At 37.1% G+C, this 20,744-nt stretch overlaps 2 protein-coding genes across 2 annotated transcripts; both read right to left on the reverse strand.

Annotated features, from left to right (window-relative positions):
* Positions 1-13,098: 13,098 nt before the first annotated feature.
* LOC145060521 (protein ROOT INITIATION DEFECTIVE 3-like) lies at positions 13,099-15,089 on the reverse strand. Its single transcript, XM_079008171.1, has 7 exons — positions 14,862-15,089; positions 14,576-14,709; positions 14,337-14,484; positions 14,057-14,271; positions 13,840-13,967; positions 13,494-13,741; positions 13,099-13,392 (listed from the first exon to the last, which is right to left on the reverse strand). The coding sequence occupies exons 1-7, from the start codon at positions 15,087-15,089 to the stop codon at positions 13,222-13,224; spliced, it is 1,272 nt and encodes a 423-aa protein (XP_078864297.1). The 3' UTR covers positions 13,099-13,221.
* Positions 15,090-15,212: 123 nt separating this feature from the next.
* LOC145060522 (uncharacterized) lies at positions 15,213-17,344 on the reverse strand. Its single transcript, XM_079008172.1, has 2 exons — positions 15,803-17,344; positions 15,213-15,758 (listed from the first exon to the last, which is right to left on the reverse strand). Exons 1-2 carry the CDS (start codon positions 17,342-17,344, stop codon positions 15,213-15,215), a joined length of 2,088 nt encoding a protein of 695 aa, XP_078864298.1.
* Between the last annotated feature and the right edge of the window lie 3,400 nt (positions 17,345-20,744).

The following is a 20,744-nucleotide window of genomic DNA, read 5'->3' on the forward strand; positions in this document are numbered from 1 at the left end:
AATTTGAAGGTAAGTGAATGACGATTCACTAATTCTCCACCATGAAAACATAACTTTAAGTTCTAAATGTATTGAGAATTCCTAGGTTTGGATGAGATTCATTGAAACTTTTCAATGGCATGTTTAAATCTCGATATGCCCCTCTCGTTTGTGACTAGGATACCGAGGATCACAAAGTGGGTGTGAATTACCATGTAAATTCACATGGTTCCTTCATTGTAACAATCACCTATTCGATGTGCCGGTAAACCACACATGCTCCATCGAACTATGATAAACAATGAATCACCCTTTGCCACCTTTGCTTAGAACCAATTAGTGTGCCGGTAAACCACACACGCTCCACTAACTTCTTAGCAAGGGTGCAAAGTGTAATTTCATGGGATTGCATCAATTCACTTTTCCTTAAGTAACTAAGATTGGGAATTTTTTTGAAAAACATGTAGTTACTTTGTATTTCATATTATACTTTTAATGAGAAGATGAGGTTGCCCTATCCTACCCGCTCGGCTAACGACCCTCCACCGATCAAGCAAGCGGTAGGTGTGAGTGTACACCCATTAAGCGCCATTTTATAGGTCGCAACCTTATACCCACCTTATAGATCGACTTCGTGAATGAGGCCTACTAACGGTAAGACTAGCATTTTAAATATACATATATATGTATTAGTCTTGTAATATTATATTAGTATGGGGTTGAATTTTAAACTTGTAAAATTCTAGGGTTTGAAATTTAAATTGTCTAAATTAAACTTTTAATCACAAAACATAAATTTCAAAAATTGAGGGCAAGTTTTAAACTTTTCAAAACATAGGGGATCAAATAACAAATAATCTAAATTAACATTTAATCACATAATTATCCATATTTGATTTATTTAATAATTTCTTGCAAAACAGTTTACTAATTTAATCAAAATAATTAATCAATTATCACATAAGGAAATAAGTATTTTATTAATTGATAAATATCTTCAATTAGATCAAGAATATACTCATATATATCATAAAATCGGATTTATATTGATCTAATATGATAAAGGCAAGTATCTCAAAGATAAACAGCAAGAAATCCCGATATTTGCTCTTTCTGACGCTTGGACTCGCCGAGTACCCTAATGGACTCGCCGAGCCCATCAGACAGAAACATAAAATTCGAATTTAGCAAGCATCAAACAAGCAACCAATGCATCAATTCAATAGAAACCAATCTAGGCTCTGATACCACTGATGGGTTTTGGTCATATGATGTGACATCCCCAAATTCTCGGCCAGAAAAGACCGATTTTCATTTATGCTTTTAAATATTTTCAGAGTAAATCCTTTTGATTTGAAAGAGTTGCGGAATTTGTTCCCAAAACAAAACATGATAAAATAATATTTATCAAAGCATTTCATCAAGAGATGCATTTCATTATATAATCAAAACTCGGGATGTCATGTTCCGATACAGACCATAAAGCATAAACGATAAACATTACAAGTCATTCAACAAATATATACATATACAGACTTGTAAACAAAACAACAAGATGATCCATCCATCTTACGCCCTTGTGCCACTTCCTGTAATACAAATAAAACTGAGTGGGTCAGGCTTGGGAGCCTGGTGAGCATATAGGGTTTTCAACCCACAATAAATAAGTTATATTTAATTTCACCAACCAATCACTATCCCGATTACCCATTCCCGTTATCCTCACTTTACGTCCCTAAAACAACTATCTCAAGGGACCTAATCTAGGATTTTCATCGGGACGGACATCACTGCGAAAGGGTTTCCTCAACAATAGATATCCTAAAGGCAACCATGAGGGGGATAGAGTACACCGGTGAACACATCGTTCACAACACCTACAGGTTATGAACCTGCTAGCGTTCCACTGGACTGTCTAGAAAGAGTCCGTGGTCGTTATCCATACTCCGCTGAATAACTAGATCAACAACAACAACAACATCGAGGCCTCTCATCTGTTTATTACACACCAACTATCTACCCATGTTCTACCCAACATATTAGTAGATAAAAATATATATTTTCATACGTAGTTTAAAGAAAACCTGTATAGCATGCTTTAATCAACACATATATCACATAACAGATGAGGCACACACACACATAACACATATCTCATAAAGAAATAAGCAGATCTATAAGATAGAAGAGAGTGAATACTCATTCACACATAACACAACCAAATATATACACATAGCACGTATTTTTATATAAAATACTTCGTATTATTGTATTAGAAGAAATAACTACACACTCACTTGATCAGAAGACGATCCGACAGCACTACGGCTTATAGAAGTAGTAATCCACAGCAGATCTGGAAGATCTCCTCGAAAATCGAACTTCTCGCGGGCAGAGCTTCGACTCGGGAACCGCGCTTCTCGGGATCTTCGGGATCTCGGGACTTGCCTCGGGGCTAGAGTATGATACCGGGGCTTCGGGGTAGCTTCGGCACGAAAAACGATGCAAAAGACTAGAGAGAAGAGAAGAAAATGAACAAGAATTATGGCTGCCTTCGGATCCCCTTTTATAGAGGCTGGAACCTCGGAGTACGCGGGGCGTACTGCGTTACGCGGGGCGTACTGCCCAAAACGTCATTGCTTACGTATCCGAAGTGCTCTAGTGCGAGTGTCGACATCCCTCGGAGTACGCGGGGCGTACTCGAGTACGCGGGGCGTACCTCGGATCAGATCGGTGACTCCTTCGGATAATGCTTCCGAATTTTGATTTAAATTTAAATACAAAATGATTAATAAACTTCGGAAATTCATAACTTCTTCATACGAACTCCGTTTTCGATGTTCTTTATATCCACGGAAAGGTGAGACCATGCTCTACGACTTTCGTTTAGACTCCGTCGGCTAATTTTGACTTTATTTTTATTAATTATTTTTAATAGGCCGCGACAGAAACTTTCGTTATAAATTCATAACTTCTTCGTTTGACGTCCGTTCTCGCCTAACTTTTTATCGCTTCGATACCAACAACGAGATCTTCGATTCTCATTTAGATTGCTTCGGCTAACAACCGCTCAATCTCAATTCGAGTATTTCAGGCTGTATACCGCTAAGCCGGAACTTCGATAAATCATAACTTCCTCATACGAAGTCAGATTTGGGCGTTCTATATATATTCGGAAACCTCGTTTCGACTACTACAACATTAACCAAAGATATTAAGTTTATTTTACACTTAAATTTTGACGCTTATTTTTATTCTTAATTAATCAGACCACATAATTAAGCAATTAAGCACAAAACACATAATACTCAAATAATACATTCTTATTATTTCAAAACGGGTTACAAAGGTTAACCTAGACTATTATATTGCTAAATATGGCAAGCCCGGAAACACAGGCGTTACATATGAACATTCCTATGTGCACATGCAAACCCTAATCATGTCGTGACCATTCTTTGTTCTGGGCAGTTTAGTGACAAAATCCATAGTAATGTCTTCCCACTTGCCCATAGGCACAGACAAAGGTTCTAAACTCCCGTACGGTTTCTGATGTTGTGTCTTGACTCTCGCACAAGTCACACACTCGGCCACATACTTTGCAACATCAAGCTTTATCGTCGGCCACCAGTAGTAGGGTTTCAGGTCCCTATACATTTTAGTGCTACCCGGATGAATCGAGTACATGGTCTTGTGAGCTTCTTCCATCAGAAGATCTCTGACTCCTCCTGTCTTAGGTATCCAAATCCGATCTTGGAACACCTTCAGTCCATGACTGTTTACACCGAACACCAACGTTTTGCCCAAACGTTCCTCCTTTCTGTCATTCTTCTCGGAAGCTTCGCTCTGAGCTTTCTTTATACTTTCCAAAATAGTTGAGACAACTTCAATTCTCAACGCTCTTGGCCTTTTCCTTTCGGGATTGACTTTCCGACTGAGAGCATCAGCAACAACATTAGCTTTACCGGGGTGGTAAAGTATCTCGCAGTCATAGTCTTTAAGTAATTCTAGCCAGCGTCGTTGCCTCATATTCAATTCTTTCTGATTAAAGAGGTATTGGAGACTCTTATGATCAGTGAAAAGTTTGCACTTCGTGCCATAGAGGTAATGCCTCTATATTTTCAGAGCGAAAACTACCGCTGCCAACTCCAAATCATGAGTCGGGTAGTTCTTTTCATGCTCTTTCAGCTGTCGAGACGCATATGCTATCACCTTTTCTCTTTGGGTCAAAACACAACCCAATCCAACACCAAATGCATCGCTATAAATAGCGAAGTCTTCAACTCCATCAGGTAGAGAAAGTATCGGTGCCTCGCATAGCTTCTTCTTTAACTTCTCGAATGCTTCTTTATGCTTCTCACTCCAAGCATAAGTAGCTCCTTTGTGGGTCAAAGCTGTTAATGGAGTAGCAATCGAAGAAAAACCTTGGATAAACCTTCGGTAATATCCGGCTAATCCTAAAAAGCTTCGAATCTCCGTGGGACTTTTCGGTTGTTCCCACTTCGTCACAGCTTCAATCTTTGCTGGATCAACCATTATCCCTTCTTGGTTGACCACGTGACCCAAGAATTGGACTTCACGAATCCAAAAATCACATTTGGAGAACTTAGCATATAGCTTCTCCTTCTTCAAGACTTCTAACACTTCTCGCAAGTGTCTGCCATGCTCCTCCTGGCTTTTCGAGTAAATCAGAATGTCGTCTATGAACACTATCACGGATTTATCAAGGAACGGGTTACAAACCCTATTCATCAAATCCATGAACGCTGCTGGAGCATTGGTTAGTCCAAACGACATAACCAAGAACTCGTAGTGTCCATATCTAGTTCTGAATGCAGTCTTCTCGATATCTTGCTCTCTTACTTTTAGCTGATGATATCCTGACCTAAGATCGATCTTCGAGAAATAGCTCGAACCTTGCAATTGATCGAACAGGTCATCAATCCTCGGCAACGGATATCTATTCTTTATTGTTGCCTTGTTCAGCTCTCTGTAATCGATGCACATTCTCATACTTCCATCTTTCTTCTTTACAAATAACACCGGAGCTCCCCAGGGCAATGAACTAGGTCTAATGAAACCGTTGTCCAATAACTCCTGAAGTTGCATCATTAGTTCCTTCATCTCCGTCGGTGCTAATCGATAAGGTGCTTTTGCAATTGGCGTCGTTCCTGGCAACAAGTCAATACGGAATTCCACTTGTCGATCAGGCGGTAATCCAGGAAGATCTTCGGGAAATACTTCCGGATAATCACACACCACTGGAATATTCTACATCACCTTCTTTTCCTTCTTAGCATCAATCACGAATGCTAAATACGATGTACACCCCTTGGTCAAACATTTTCTGGCTTTCATCAATGAAATGATTCCAGAATTCACTCTGTGTTTATCTCCATACACCATAAACGAATCTTTCCCAGGCGGGTTTACTTTGACTATTTTCTTCTTGCATAAAATTTCGGCGTCGTTGGCGCTAAGCCAATCCATTCCCAATACGATGTCGAAACCATTAAGTTCGATAGGTAATAATTCCTCGTGGAACTTATTCCCATTCAGATCAATTAAGATGTTTTTCATGCGATAGCTAACAGGGACAAACTTGCCACTAGCAACTTCGACTAATAAAGCATTATCTAGTCTCACAACAGGTAAAGCTAGCTTTCTACCAAATTCATGCGATATAAAGGAGTAATTGGCTCCAGAATCAAATAAAATTTGGGCAGGCAATTCGTTAACGAGAAAGGTACCTGAAGCGACATCAACTTCATCTTTAGCAGCTTCCAGTGTCATCTGGAATGCTCTCGCCTTTGGCTTTGGCGGAATGTTGGGTCTAGCTGCCTCCTTCTTCTTCGAGCAATCCCTCGACATATGACCCTCCTTACCACAACCATAGCAAACTTTCTTTGTGAGGGTACACTCATTGGCATAGTGCCCTGGCTTTCCACACTTGTAGCATGTGTTCGCCACCTCACATCTTCCATGATGCTTCTTCTTACATTTGTCGCACCATTTCGTTTCACCTCCACCTCCCCTTGAACCAGACTTCAAGAACTTGTTTTTCTTGTTGGACCCTGAAGTTCCATCGAACTTCCTCTTTTCTCCAACATCTATTCTTTCCAGACCCCTTTCCTTCTGCTGGGCCTCCACATTCTTAGCTGCACGAACAGCCGTTTTCAGAGTGGTTGCCATTTTGACTGTCGGACCAAAGTCAGCAGGCAGTCCCTTAGCAAACCTCTCAATCTTGGAGAGTTCCGTCGGCACTAGGTACGGAAACAACTTCATCTTCTCAGTAAATGCAGTAGCATAGTCATCTATGCTCATCTTCCCTTTCTTCAAGTTTTGGAACTCATTGTTCAGATCAATCAGATCTATCTCTGAACAATACTGCACCCTTAGCTGTTCCAAGAACTCCTCCCATGACATTTTCAGGGCTTCTCCTCGTGGCATAGTATCTGCCAACAACTTCCACCAACTCAAGACTCCAGTCTTCAGTTGTCTAACTGCAAATACAGTCTTCTGTTTGTTGCTACAGTCGCAACTTTCAAATACCATCTCCATTTCGGAGATCCAATCCATTATCTCAACCGGCTTTGGGCTCCCAGAAAAACTTGGCGGTTTGGCGCCCAAGAAATTCTTGTACATACGCCCATCCTTGTTGTTTATCCTTTCTGGATCGTTCCTTCGTTCCTCTTGAGTCCCAACTTGACTCACCATGCGACTATTGTTCCCTTCCTCCGATTGCTCGGGAATCAATTCAGGTTCCTCAATAGGTATGACAGGTTCATCCCTATTATTATGCAACATTTGTCGCATCTCCTCCCTTTGTTCGGCTAGCATAGCCCGAATCATGGCTTGCACCGCAACCATTGTTATTGGTTCTGGTGCTGCTGCTACAACAGGTATCTGCTCAATCACTGGCGGTTGATTCCTGTTTTCATCCGCGTTTCCAACGCCACTCCTTGTTCTCACCATTTTTGATCTACACACCGAATAAGGTGAAATTAGATCCTCATTCACGATAGATATTCAAATCATCCTTATCACTCCGAAACGTTTACATGCTAGTTCCAATAACGTAGGCATACGCTTAGAATCCTACACACATAAGGTTTCCAGATCCGGTCGGCAACAGACCGTAGATCCAAACAAGTAATATCATATATGGCAACATATAACATTTAGCACATAAAAGCATTTTAGGCAACTTTCCTAAAATAAACTAGTGCTCGTGTCTAAAATCCAACAGACACACATCTCATCATTCCATTTAGCATTCTAAGTTTAAGTCTAGAAATCCTACAATTTCCTAGTTCGCTTAAACTAATGCTCTGATACCAACTGTGACATCCCCAAAATCTCGGCCAGAAAAGACCGATTTTCATTTATGCTTTTAAATATTTTCAGAGTAAATCCTTTTGATTTGAAAGAGTTGCGGAATTTGTTCCCAAAACAAAACATGATAAAATAATATTTATCAAAGCATTTCATCAAGAGATGCATTTCATTATATAATCAAAACTCGGGATGTCATGTTCCGATACAGACCATAAAGCATAAACGATAAACATTACAAGTCATTCAACAAATATATACATATACAGACTTGTAAACAAAACAACAAGATGATCCATCCATCTTACGCCCTTGTGCCACTTCCTGTAATACAAATAAAACTGAGTGGGTCAGGCTTGGGAGCCTGGTGAGCATATAGGGTTTTCAACCCACAATAAATAAGTTATATTTAATTTCACCAACCAATCACTATCCCGATTACCCATTCCCGTTATCCTCACTTTACGTCCCTAAAACAACTATCTCAAGGGACCTAATCTAGGATTTTCATCGGGACGGACATCACTGCGAAGGGGTTTCCTCAACAATAGATATCCTAAAGGCAACCATGAGGGGGATAGAGTACACCGGTGAACACATCGTTCACAACACCTACAGGTTATGAACCTGCTAGCGTTCCACTGGACTGTCTAGAAAGAGTCCGTGGTCGTTATCCATACTCCGCTGAATAACTAGATCAACAACAACAACAACATCGAGGCCTCTCATCTGTTTATTACACACCAACTATCTACCCATGTTCTACCCAACATATTAGTAGATAAAAATATATATTTTCATACGTAGTTTAAAGAAAACCTGTATAGCATGCTTTAATCAACACATATATCACATAACAGATGAGGCACACACACACATAACACATATCTCATAAAGAAATAAGCAGATCTATAAGATAGAAGAGAGTGAATACTCATTCACACATAACACAACCAAATATATACACATAGCACGTATTTTTATATAAAATACTTCGTATTATTGTATTAGAAGAAATAACTACACACTCACTTGATCAGAAGACGATCCGACAGCACTACGGCTTATAGAAGTAGTAATCCACAGCAGATCTGGAAGATCTCCTCGAAAATCGAACTTCTCGCGGGCAGAGCTTCGACTCGGGAACCGCGCTTCTCGGGATCTTCGGGATCTCGGGACTTGCCTCGGGGCTAGAGTATGATACCGGGGCTTCGGGGTAGCTTCGGCACGAAAAACGATGCAAAAGACTAGAGAGAAGAGAAGAAAATGAACAAGAATTATGGCTGCCTTCGGATCCCCTTTTATAGAGGCTGGAACCTCGGAGTACGCGGGGCGTACTGCCCAAAACGTCATTGCTTACGTATCCGAAGTGCTCTAGTGCGAGTGTCGACATCCCTCGGAGTACGCGGGGCGTACTCGAGTACGCGGGGCGTACCTCGGATCAGATCGGTGACTCCTTCGGATAATGCTTCCGAATTTTGATTTAAATTTAAATACAAAATGATTAATAAACTTCGGAAATTCATAACTTCTTCATACGAACTCCGTTTTCGATGTTCTTTATATCCACGGAAAGGTGAGACCATGCTCTACGACTTTCGTTTAGACTCCGTCGGCTAATTTTGACTTTATTTTTATTAATTATTTTTAATAGGCCGCGACAGAAACTTTCGTTATAAATTCATAACTTCTTCGTTTGACGTCCGTTCTCGCCTAACTTTTTATCGCTTCGATACCAACAACGAGATCTTCGATTCTCATTTAGATTGCTTCGGCTAACAACCGCTCGATCTCAATTCGAGTATTTCAGGCTGTATACCGCTAAGCCGGAACTTCGATAAATCATAACTTCCTCATACGAAGTCAGATTTGGGCGTTCTATATATATTCGGAAACCTCGTTTCGACTACTACAACATTAACCAAAGATATTAAGTTTATTTTACACTTAAATTTTGATGCTTATTTTTATTCTTAATTAATCAGACCACATAATTAAGCAATTAAGCACAAAACACATAATACTCAAATAATACATTCTTATTATTTCAAAACGGGTTACAAAGGTTAACCTAGACTATTATATTGCTAAATATGGCAAGCCCGGAAACACAGGCGTTACATATGAACATTCCTATGTGCACATGCAAACCCTAATGCTTGGATCTAAGTTTCTCTAATTGAACATACATTGTATCCAAGACTTCTAATGGCTAATAGAGTATAATAACAATAAGAAATCAGAATTAGAAGTTTACCTCGAATCACTTGCTTGATCTTCTTGTCCTTGGAGCTTTAGAGTCACAATTATCACTCCTCTAATGGCTTACAAACACCAACTAGCAAGAGGATGATTTGAGAGAGAGGAGAGGGGATCAAAATCGGCTAGGGTTTCTTCTAAAGCATAGGTGTCGATTTCCCTTGACCCTTAGGGTCTATTTATACTAGTGAGGCTCCTAGGGTTTCACCCTTAAACCCTAATTAGATAACTTAGGCCCTAAGCAATCCAATACCCTAATTGATAAGCTCTTTGACGAATTCTAAGCCTATCCTAAGCCCTAGAAATCGTCCACCCCTTATCCATAAGGGATTATAGCCCAAAGTACAACTATCATACAATTGAAAGTTTATGCCCCTTTATTCAATTAATCTCTTTAAGTCACCAAATTAATTCCTAATTAATTTTATGACTTATATTAATCAAATAATAATATTATTATTCCTTATATTATTCTCATAATATATTAATAATATTTCTTCTCTCATAATAAATCATCCTGTCAAGTTGCTATGGTGAAGGCAACCCAAAAGGACCATGCACACCAGGGTCAAATACTTGTCTAATATAGTTGCAGTCTTAGACACTATTCCAACAATAAACATCAGGAAGAGTGGTATGAGAAACAGTAACAGACCCAACACCCTCAACTAGCATAGATGTATCACTAGCAGACTTAACAGAAATAGATGACACTTGCGACAAAGAAGTAAATGATGACAAATGAGGAGTCATATGATGGGTTTCACTAGAATCTAAAATCCACAAAGATGAGGGAATACCTGAAGTGCCAGATGAAGAAGGACTAGAATGAGTCATAGATGCAGACATGGCAGTAGGATTAGAAGCCAAATACTGTCTAAAGCTCTCAAACACCTTGGGATCCAATGCAGATGTTGGCATATGTCCAACAGATTATGTGTCAACTGGTGGAACAGCAGCAGCAGCAAATTGTGGAGGACGAGGGGTCCATGGAGGAGTACCAAAGGCACACAACTGAAACTTCTGTTGACCAGACCTATTTTGTTGCCCTGACTGAGGTTGACCAGATTTACCCTTGCTGACTAACAATGGACACTGAGCTTTCCAATGATTCTTCTGTTTGCAGAATGCACACTCATCATAAGCGACTATTGAAGTTTTTCGAGACTAACTGGAGGAGACAACAAGCACAGCAGGAGCGGGAGTAGGAGTAGAGGTTGCTTTAAACCCTTTATCTGCATGGGACTTGATACGAGTCTCTTCTGCAATTAACTCATGGACAACTCAATCAACTGAAGGAAGAGGAGAGCGATGAAGAATTGTTCCACGAAGACCTTCAATATCAGAACGCAAGGACATCAAGAACTAAACCAAGCGTTGTTCTTCCCTCCTATCAATGTAAGGCTCAAAATCTTTTAACTCTTTAGATTCAGTAAGAGCCAATTGATCCCAAAGATCAGACATAGCAGCATAGAAATCTTGAATGCTCTGGTCATTCTGTTGAAGGGCACGAATATCATATTCCAACTGGTATTGTTTAGCAAAATTGGATTGAGTATACAGCCTCTCCAAGTGATTCCAAACTTCCTTTGCTGTGTCATACTTAGCTAACTGCATACCAATGGACTGGGTAACAGAGTTATTGATCCAAGTAATAACCTTGGAGTTATCAGTCTCCCAAGCATCAAGCAACATATCAAAATTCTCAGTTTGAGGCACCGAGGGTTTGGCTTTAGTCCCAGTGACATAGCCCCACATATTCTTCCCACGAAGGAAGTTCTTCATAACGTAACTCCAATACGTATAATTCTTTCCATCCAAACGAGTACTGATTGACTAAAGTGAATCATCCTTTCCAGTCATGTTGATAGTGAATGAATAACCACAATGACAATACAACAATCTGAGAATGAAAGGAGTAACAAACCAGCGGAAGCAATCACAATGACAATGAACGAAAACGGCATGCTACAGTAACCCTAGAAAATTTCGATCGAGGCCACAGATGACTGCTACAAAGACTTCTAACAACGTATCAAACCTCTACTTTGATACCATGATAACATTGTCATATGATTATAACAAAAAGAAATTACAAGGGTTCTCAGAGAAAAACATAAAGACTACAAGGAATAAAGCGGATATAAATACTAGCTAGACAGAAACCCTAACGGGCTAAAGACAAAATGACCCATAAACAAGCGGGCTAATAATATATAGACTAACAATGTGCACAAGGAAAAAGTTAGAAAATACAAAGTCTAACATATCTTCTCATACACATGTTGGTCAAAACGTAGTGTGCGTTGTTGACGAGGATGACTTCGTGGGTGATTTCCTAATAGAAACAGAGTACCCCTCAACGTCAACGGAAACATAGTTGACGTGATTAAGTCGTTAATACTTATTGCCGATAACCCCATATAATAAGGAGTTTGATATTCTACTTTGGTGGAAACACAAGGCATCTCGTTACCCAATTGTATCTCGCATGACAAAGAGTGTAATTTTAATTATTTATATACATTTTATAATATTTATTATATTTAACAATTTGTACGGTAATATTGGTAGCTGTTTTAGGAATTCAAATTTCTATTTTGACGTCTAATGCAACTTCTAGTACAAACAAACGTATATTAGATGTGTACCAAACAAAATTGTCCACAAGCATAATAAAGGCTTTGGTTAGCACTTAAAATTAGGTAAAAAAAATCAATAAAACCAATTGTGGACAATAAAAAAAATCAATAAAACCAACATAGAATAAGTTCTAAAAGATGATTATGTCGCCAAAGGTAACAATTTTTTGTTATTACTTAATTAACAAACCTTTGATTATGTACTAACTTCTTACTTTGTTTTATTTCTGGTTTACATTATAGTTGGAAGACACGATATATAATCGTGGTAAAAATAGGAAAGAGACAATAGAATTTACCTAGTAGTTAGTTGGTATATGATTTATTGGCTAATGGTTATTGTTTGTATGTGATATTATTGTTGACCATGTAAATGTTTGGTTGATATCAAATCATACGGATATGATTAATGTTTAATTGGTATTTCAACTTTGAAATTAGAATGTTTGCCCATATTATGTTTATATGTACTTGGAAATTATGATCAAAACTCAAAAAACATTTACTCACTTGGAAGGCATGCATGTTAAACTAGTACCCATAAATATATACAAATTTTTGTATTTTTCATTTGGAAAATCATGTGTGTGGTCAAACTGAACTTCCAATCATACCAACACATTTACCTTTCTTACCGATAATAGCAATATATAACCTAGAATTTGTCAAATAAATACAACTTTTATGTTATACATTGCCATTATCAAAAAAAATGCAAGTGCCTTGTTATTGATTGGTATACTTATTACAATTATCCATAAAAATGTAACTATGTTGTTATGGGTTTACATATTACTATTAGCGTGAAAAATGTAAGTATGTTGCTACTATGAATTAAAATCAAATATCGTAGTCTAAATTTACGAAAAAAAAAAGTACTAAATTTGGAACTAGGGTCGATACTCTCAAATATATAAAATTCAACACAACAAAATTTTGAATAACATGATGAATATAATACGGGTAAGAAGGTATTAAATCATAAAGTAGAAGAACTTGAAAATTTTTAGAGCATCAAGTTGGTTTCTTCGGCTTCTCCATTTAAGAGCTCACCAACACAAAATTGATTCAAATTTTGATACATTTTCTTCCATTGCTGGACCATTTGCATGGATCTTTTGCAGTCTAGTTTTAGTCTTTCCAGTTCCATTTCAGAAGCTCCAGAAGAACCATGTTGCTGACAAAATTTATGAAATGATTAAAATGTAAGAAACACTATTCTTTATATGATAATTATTATAATATTAAATTTACAAGATAAAAATAACCGACACTAACCTGAAGCTCATTAATCTGGTTGTTCATAGATTGAAGAGTGGTGTAGGTGGTTGCATCATACGAATTGGATCGAGGAGTGATGAATGCATTAAGCTCTGAGTGTTCATCTATTGAAGAGTATTTCTCAAGTGGAGGTGGTAACGCCACGTGTCGTCTTGCCATTGGACCCTGATTATTATTATTATTTCCTGCTGTTCGAGGGTAAAGCGCTGCTGGTTGTCGCATAACAACAATATTGTTAACAGGACCTGCCACCACAACAAAGAAATATAAAAAAAAATTTGTAATTAAAAGAAAAGTAACTAAAATATTATTTTTTTTTTTTTAAAAAAAAAAAAAACGTTACCTTTCGCATGTTTAAAAACACGAATGATATTACGAGTTTTAGTGTCCCAAACACGAACCATTCCATCCTCTGATCCAACAACCAATTGAAATCCATCCAATGCAAAACCCAAAGAGCATATCGCCTTACTGTTTTTTACAAATACAATAAAAAAACATTGGAATTAGATTATTAATTTAAAAATATTATATTGTGAAAAAGTTTGGGTTTCGCATACCTTTGAATAGACAATGCGCCAATGATATGCAAACCATAGTTGTTGTTGTTATTGTTATTGTTGGATGTGGTTTGAGCATTGAGTTCTGCAATGTATATTTTCCCATCTCTTCCACCAGCATAAAAAACATGTTCCCCTGGATCTAATGCAATTGCATCAATTATTGAAGGAAACACAATATTTCTCAATAATGTCCCTCTAGCTAGGCTCCATACCTGTAATTTAAACAAATTTCATGAGGACATTCACGTTTTTTTCCGAATATTTATGCAATATGTGCCTTGCAAGTACGATCTAGAGAAGCAGATAAGATAATTGCATTGGATCCTCCATAGCCTGTAACAATGTCTGTTACAGGTAAAGCATGACCAGTGAAACTATACTCATACAGATGTCCTGCTCTCTGTTGTCCTTCCTCATCAAATATCCTAATCACAAGATGTAGAAAATGTATTATTGTAATAAACCCTAAAATTGCAAATCATGAATGTAAAAGGGTAAATGAGTAATTATACATACATCAGAAGTGACCAGACTCGAACAGTTCCATCCTCAGATCCAGAAATCAAAAGTGATTGATCATTAGAAAAGACCAAGCAAGTAACAGGCCTATAATGGCCATGCCATTTCTTCAATAATCTACCTGTTGCAACCTATGATAAAAGATCAGTTTCTTACAATAAAGTGTATACAGTAAATCAAAATAATAGAGTTATCAATATAATTTGAAGAGTGATTTAGATAAAAGGAGAGAAATCGCTAAAAGAGGATTGATTGCTTCAGCTATTGACATCTCATTACTCACCTCCCACAAGTAAATATGACCAGAAACACCTCCTCCTACTATGTAAGTGCCATCACTATTGCAAGCAAGAGGATTGATTGCTTCAGCTGGAAAACTCTTAACTTCTACCTGAGGCTTTCTTGAGAATTTCTCAAACCAAGCACGAGGGGCTTTCTTGAGCCCATACAAAGCTTTGCGAAGCCGACAAACCTCCCCCGGTCGGTGCTGAATTCCTGGAGGAGGGGTCATATAAACCTATTAATGAAGGTTACCATTCAAAAAGGCATTCTCATTAGACAATGGTATTTTCAGCTTTGGAACATAGGCGTACTTGAGATGCTCGGGTAAAGTTTTAAGCTCCAATTCCGGTGCCTACACAATAGAAGGAACAAGTTTCTCATTAGATATTGGTATTTTCAGCTTTGGAACATCAAACCTCATTTTCTTCTTCTCATCCATGCAAGACACAACTTCCATAATCTCTTTATCAATTGTAAATTGATTGGCAAGTTTTTCCACTCTTTCCTTTTGAAGATTCCTGTCTAAAATGAGAGCTAACACATCAAGATTAGACAACTCAAAACACTCCTCTGTCAATGGTTCAATGACATCCAAAAAATTCAAAGATGAAATATCACTTGGATATCTCATAGCATCATAAATATTGAAATTTATCACCTCCCCATCAAATTCCATGGACAATGTACCATCATAAACATCAATTTTTGTCCTGGCTGTTTTCAAAAAGGGTCTTCCTAGGAGAATTGAACTCAAATTTGGTGAGTCATCATCATCCATGTCAAGGACATAAAAATCTGCTGGAAACACTAATTCATTCACTTGGACTAACAAATCTTCTAGCACACCTTTGGGATGTACTAAAGATCTATCAGCCAATTGAATGATTACCCCGGTCTTCTTCAATGTGCATTTAAAGTTTTAAAAATAGAATATGGAAAAACATTGATAGAAGCTCCAAGGTCTAGCATAGCTCGTGGAACATGAAGATTACCTAATTTGCAAGGAACCATGAAAACACCCGGATCCTTAAATTTTTGAGGTAGTCTTTTTTGTAACACTGTAGACACATTTTCTCTTACTTTAACAGTTTCATTCCCTTTCAACTTTTTCTTGGATGTACATAATTCCTTAAGAAATTTAGCATACCTAGGGACTTGTTTGATGACATCAATAAGATGAATATTTACCTCAACCTTCCTGAACATCTCCATGATTTCATTGTCTTCCCTTTCACGCTTTGACTTGCTTAATCTTGAGGGAAATGGAGGAGGAGTGAGTTTTGCTTCAATAGGAACTTGCTTGGAAGGTGTTTTTGACTTCTCTTCTTCTTTCTCTAACTCTATCTTTTCTTCTTCTTCAACCATCTTAGGACTTTCATATTCTTTTCCATTCCTCAAAGTGATGGCACATGCACTATGTTTTGGATTCTTTTCGGTTTGCGCGGGTAGTTTGCCTTGTGACTCCAATTTACTCACAGAAGTGGCAAGTTGAGTCATTTGTTGCTCCAAAGTCTTGATGCTCGCCTTGGTCTCATTTTGAAATGTTTGAGTACTTGTGGCTAAACTCTTAACAATGTCTTCCAAAGACATTCCTGATCCACTTAAACTACTTCCTTGATGCATGTTTTGAGGTTGGAATTGAGATTGATGAGGGGGTTGAGTTGGCTGGAAATGTAGTTGATAACTTTGTTGGTGATGCGTTTGATTTTGAAATGGGGGTCTTGGTTGATAAGGTGGTGTTCTTGGCTGAAAATTGGCATTAGGTTGATGCCAATTTGGATTGCTTCTTGGCTGGAAGTTTCCTTGTTGTTGACTTGAAAATCCCATAGCTTGAATTGGCTCTACATCTTCTTGTAACATTGGGCACATATCAGTGGGATGTCCAACTTGTGTACAAATACCACAAGGTCTAACTGTTGGTGGTTGCACGCCCTTGTCCTTTTCAAGCATCATCACTACCTTAGTCAACTCAGAAAGTTGACTTTCAATTTTTGGGGTAGAAATTTCTTTCACTCCTCTTGGTGCATCACTGTACCATTCTTCTTCTTGGACTGTATGCTTGGACTCTTCTGCCTTGTTCTTGATAAGAACTCTGATTTCTGTTGGATTCTTATCAGCTATAGATCCACCACTTGATGCATTGAGTAATCTCCTATCCCAAGATGACATTCCTTCACAAAAATACTGCAACAACTGATATTCTGTAATCCCATGTTGTGGACATCTTGAGCATAATTTCTTGAACCGTTCCCAATAAGTATGCAAGGCTTCTCTCTTTTGTTGCTTGATACCAATTATCTCTCTGCATAAAGCTGAAGCTCTCATTTCTGGAAAATATTTATCCAGAAACATCCTTGCAAGTTCATTCCATGTTGTGACCGACCCCGGTGGTAAGTCATACAACCACTCCTTAGCTGAATCTTGTAAAGAAAAGGGGAATGCCCTTAACTTGATTTGATCTTCTATAACTTCATGTGGCTTCATACCCACACAAACAACATGAAATTCCTTAAGGAATTTATGTGGGTCTTCATTCTCAAGACCACGGAATGAGGGTAACAAATGGATGAGTCCAGACTTGAGTTCAAAGTTGATTGTTGCAGGGTAATTTATGCACAAAGGTTGTTAGGTGACATCTTGAGTGGCCCATTGTCTAAAGGTTTGTTTAGGTGGTGGATGTGGAGGATTTTGGCCATGGTTGTCTCCCATGGTAGGAGTAGATATAAAGGTTTCAAATTCGGGTAAAGGTGCAGAAAGGGTTGATGGATTTGATGAAGAAGCTCCGGATTATTGTTGTTTCTTTAAAAGTCCGGCTTGCTTCCTTCTTTGTTTAGCAGATTTATCTATCTCCAAATCAACTGGTAAAGGTGTACCTGTGCGAAAAGATCTTGGCATAAACAATTAGTACTACCGTATCCCCGACAACGGAGCCAATTTGTTTGGCTGTCAAACCAACAAATAATGGGATAAAATAATATTAATAAAGCTCAAATCACTGTTATTTCTTATACTAAAGATAGTATAGAGTAAGCAGGGTCGGTCCACAGGAATACAGGACTTCTTATCTTGCCATATTTTCACACATAATACAAATAATATTAAAATGGGGGATTGTATTTGAACTCGAATTAAACTTCATAAATAAGCAAGATTGATAACAAAACGCAGTAAAAGAAGTACATTTCCTATTCTGATTCCTATACATGTATTATGTTGTAGGATGTAATATGACTATGATTCATGTTTAATCTAGGTTGGTAATTTAGATATTAACAAGCTCTAATACCCAAGTTGACAAAAATGTTTTATTCAAAACATGTTCTTCAAATAAAACTTCATTTAATTGATTTAATTCAAATAAGCTCTTTCATCAAATCATTAAATGACTTTAAGTTCTTACAATAATTACCAACAATATTCAATATTCCTCATAAACTTGGGATTATGAACATTTAATCTTTGATTACACTCATTTTGATTTAATTACAATCAATTAAGTGCATGTTACTAACATCAAATCATAAAACATATACGAATTTTACAATTTGATTAACTAGATTGATAAAAACCCTAATTCATTGATCAAGTGAAAAAGAGAATAAATAAAACACATGATTAAGATCAAATCAAAGATTACTAGATGTTAAACTCAAATCAAGTTCAAGTTACAACCTAACAACACATACTTAAGAATTCAGATTCGGAAATGATAATGAAATCAACCACACATGTCTAGGTTAATATACAAATCAAACAAGTTTAAACTTCAAATTGACTTACAAAAAGGAAATTAAAGTGTTTCCAAGTGTTAATCTACTTCCAAAAGTTCTGAAAATCGCCTTCTCTCTGCCCAAAATCCGACTTAACTTCCAACTAAACTGATTGTCTGAATTATAAGAGAATAAAACTACTTTTAAAACTGTCGAGACGTTTACACGGCCCGTGTAAACTAATGGGTGCCATTTACACGACCGTGTAAACTAGAAAAGTAGAATGCTCAATCCGTCCAGGCCTGCGAAGTAGAATGCTCCTGTATATGCGTTTACACGGACCATGTAAACTATAAGCTATCATTTACATGGCCGTGTAAACTCCTGTGAAGCCAAATTCTTTATTTCTTCATTCTCTCTTTCTCTCTCTCTCTTTCTCTCTCTCTCTCTCTCTCTCTCTCTCTCTCTCTCTCTCTCTCTCTTTAATGCTCCAAAACTTCTGAAACTTTATCTCCAACTCTTTTTAACTTCCTCCATCAAAATCTAACCTTCAAAAGTCCCTGAAATATCATAAAAGTGTGTGAATGAAATTGTATCATGAAAAATCTCGAAAAAATATGCACAATGCATGAGTTTAAACCTAAATGCAATGCACTTTTATGAACTAAAACTACAAAATGAATGCATGAAATGCACCTAACAATATCAAACCTCTGCTCTGATACCATGATTACATTGTCATATGACTATAACAAAGAGAAATTACAAGGGTTCTCAGAGAAAAACATAAGGACTACAATGAATAAAGCGAATATAAATAAAGCGAATATAAATTACTAGCTAGACAGAAACCCTAATGGGCTAAAGACAAAATGACCCATAAACAAGCGGGCTAATAATATACAGACTAACAATGTGCACAAGGAAAAAGTTAGAAAATATAAAGTCTAACATATCTTCTCATACACGTGTTGGTCAAAACGTAGTGTGCGTTGTTGACGAGGATGACTTCGTGGGTGATTTCCTAATAGAAACATAGTACCCCTCAACTTCAACGGAAACATAGTTGACGTGATTAAGTCGTTAATACTTATTGCCGATAACTCCATATAATAAGGAGTTTGATATTCTACTTTGGTGGAAACACAAGGCATCTCGTTACCCGATTGTATCTCACATGACAAAGAGTGTAAATTTAATTATTTATATACTTTTTATAGTATTTATTATATTTAAAAATTTGTACGGTAATGTTGGTAGCTGTTTTAGGAATTCAAATTTCTATTTTGACGTCTAATGCAACTTCTAGTACAAACAAACTTATATTAGATGTGTACCAAACAAAATTGTCCACAACCATAATAAAGGCTTTGGTTTGCACTTAACATTAGGTAAAAAAAATCAATAAAACCAACTGTGGACAATAAAAAAAAATCAATAAAACCAACATAGAATAAGTTCTAAACGATGATTATGTCGCCAAAGGTAACAATTTCTTGTTATTACTTAATTAACAAACCTTTGATTATGTACTAACTTCTTTGTTTTATTTCTGGTTTACATTATGGTTAGAAGACACGATATATAATCGAGGTAAAAATAGGAAAGAGACAATAGAATTTACCTAGTAATTAGTTGGTATATGATTTATTGGCTAATGGTTATTGTTTGTATGTGATATTATTGTTGACCATGTAAATGTTTGGTTGATATCAAATCATACGGATATGATTAATGTCTAATTGGTATTTCAACTTTGAAATTAGAATGTTTGCCCACGTTATGTTTATATGTACTTGGAAATTATGATCAAAACTCTAAAAACATCTACCCACTTGGAAGGCATGCATGTTAAACTAGTACCCATAAATATATACAAATTTTTGTATTTTTCATTTGGAAAATCATGTGTGTGGTCAAACTGAACTTCCAATCATACCAACACATTTACCTTTCTTACCGATAATAGCAATATATAACCTAGAATTTGTCAAATAAATACAACTTTTATGTTATACATTGCCATTATCAAAAAAAATGCAAGTGCCTTGTTATTGATTGGTATACTTATTACAATTATCCATAAAAATGTAACTATGTTGTTATGGGTTTACATATTACTATTAGCGTGAAAAATGTAAGTATGTTGCTACTATGAATTAAAATCAAATATC

This window comes from Lactuca serriola, chromosome 6, assembly GCF_051521515.1.
Source record: "Lactuca serriola cultivar US96UC23 chromosome 6, Lser_US96UC23_V15, whole genome shotgun sequence".
Lineage (NCBI taxonomy): Eukaryota > Viridiplantae > Streptophyta > Magnoliopsida > Asterales > Asteraceae > Lactuca > Lactuca serriola.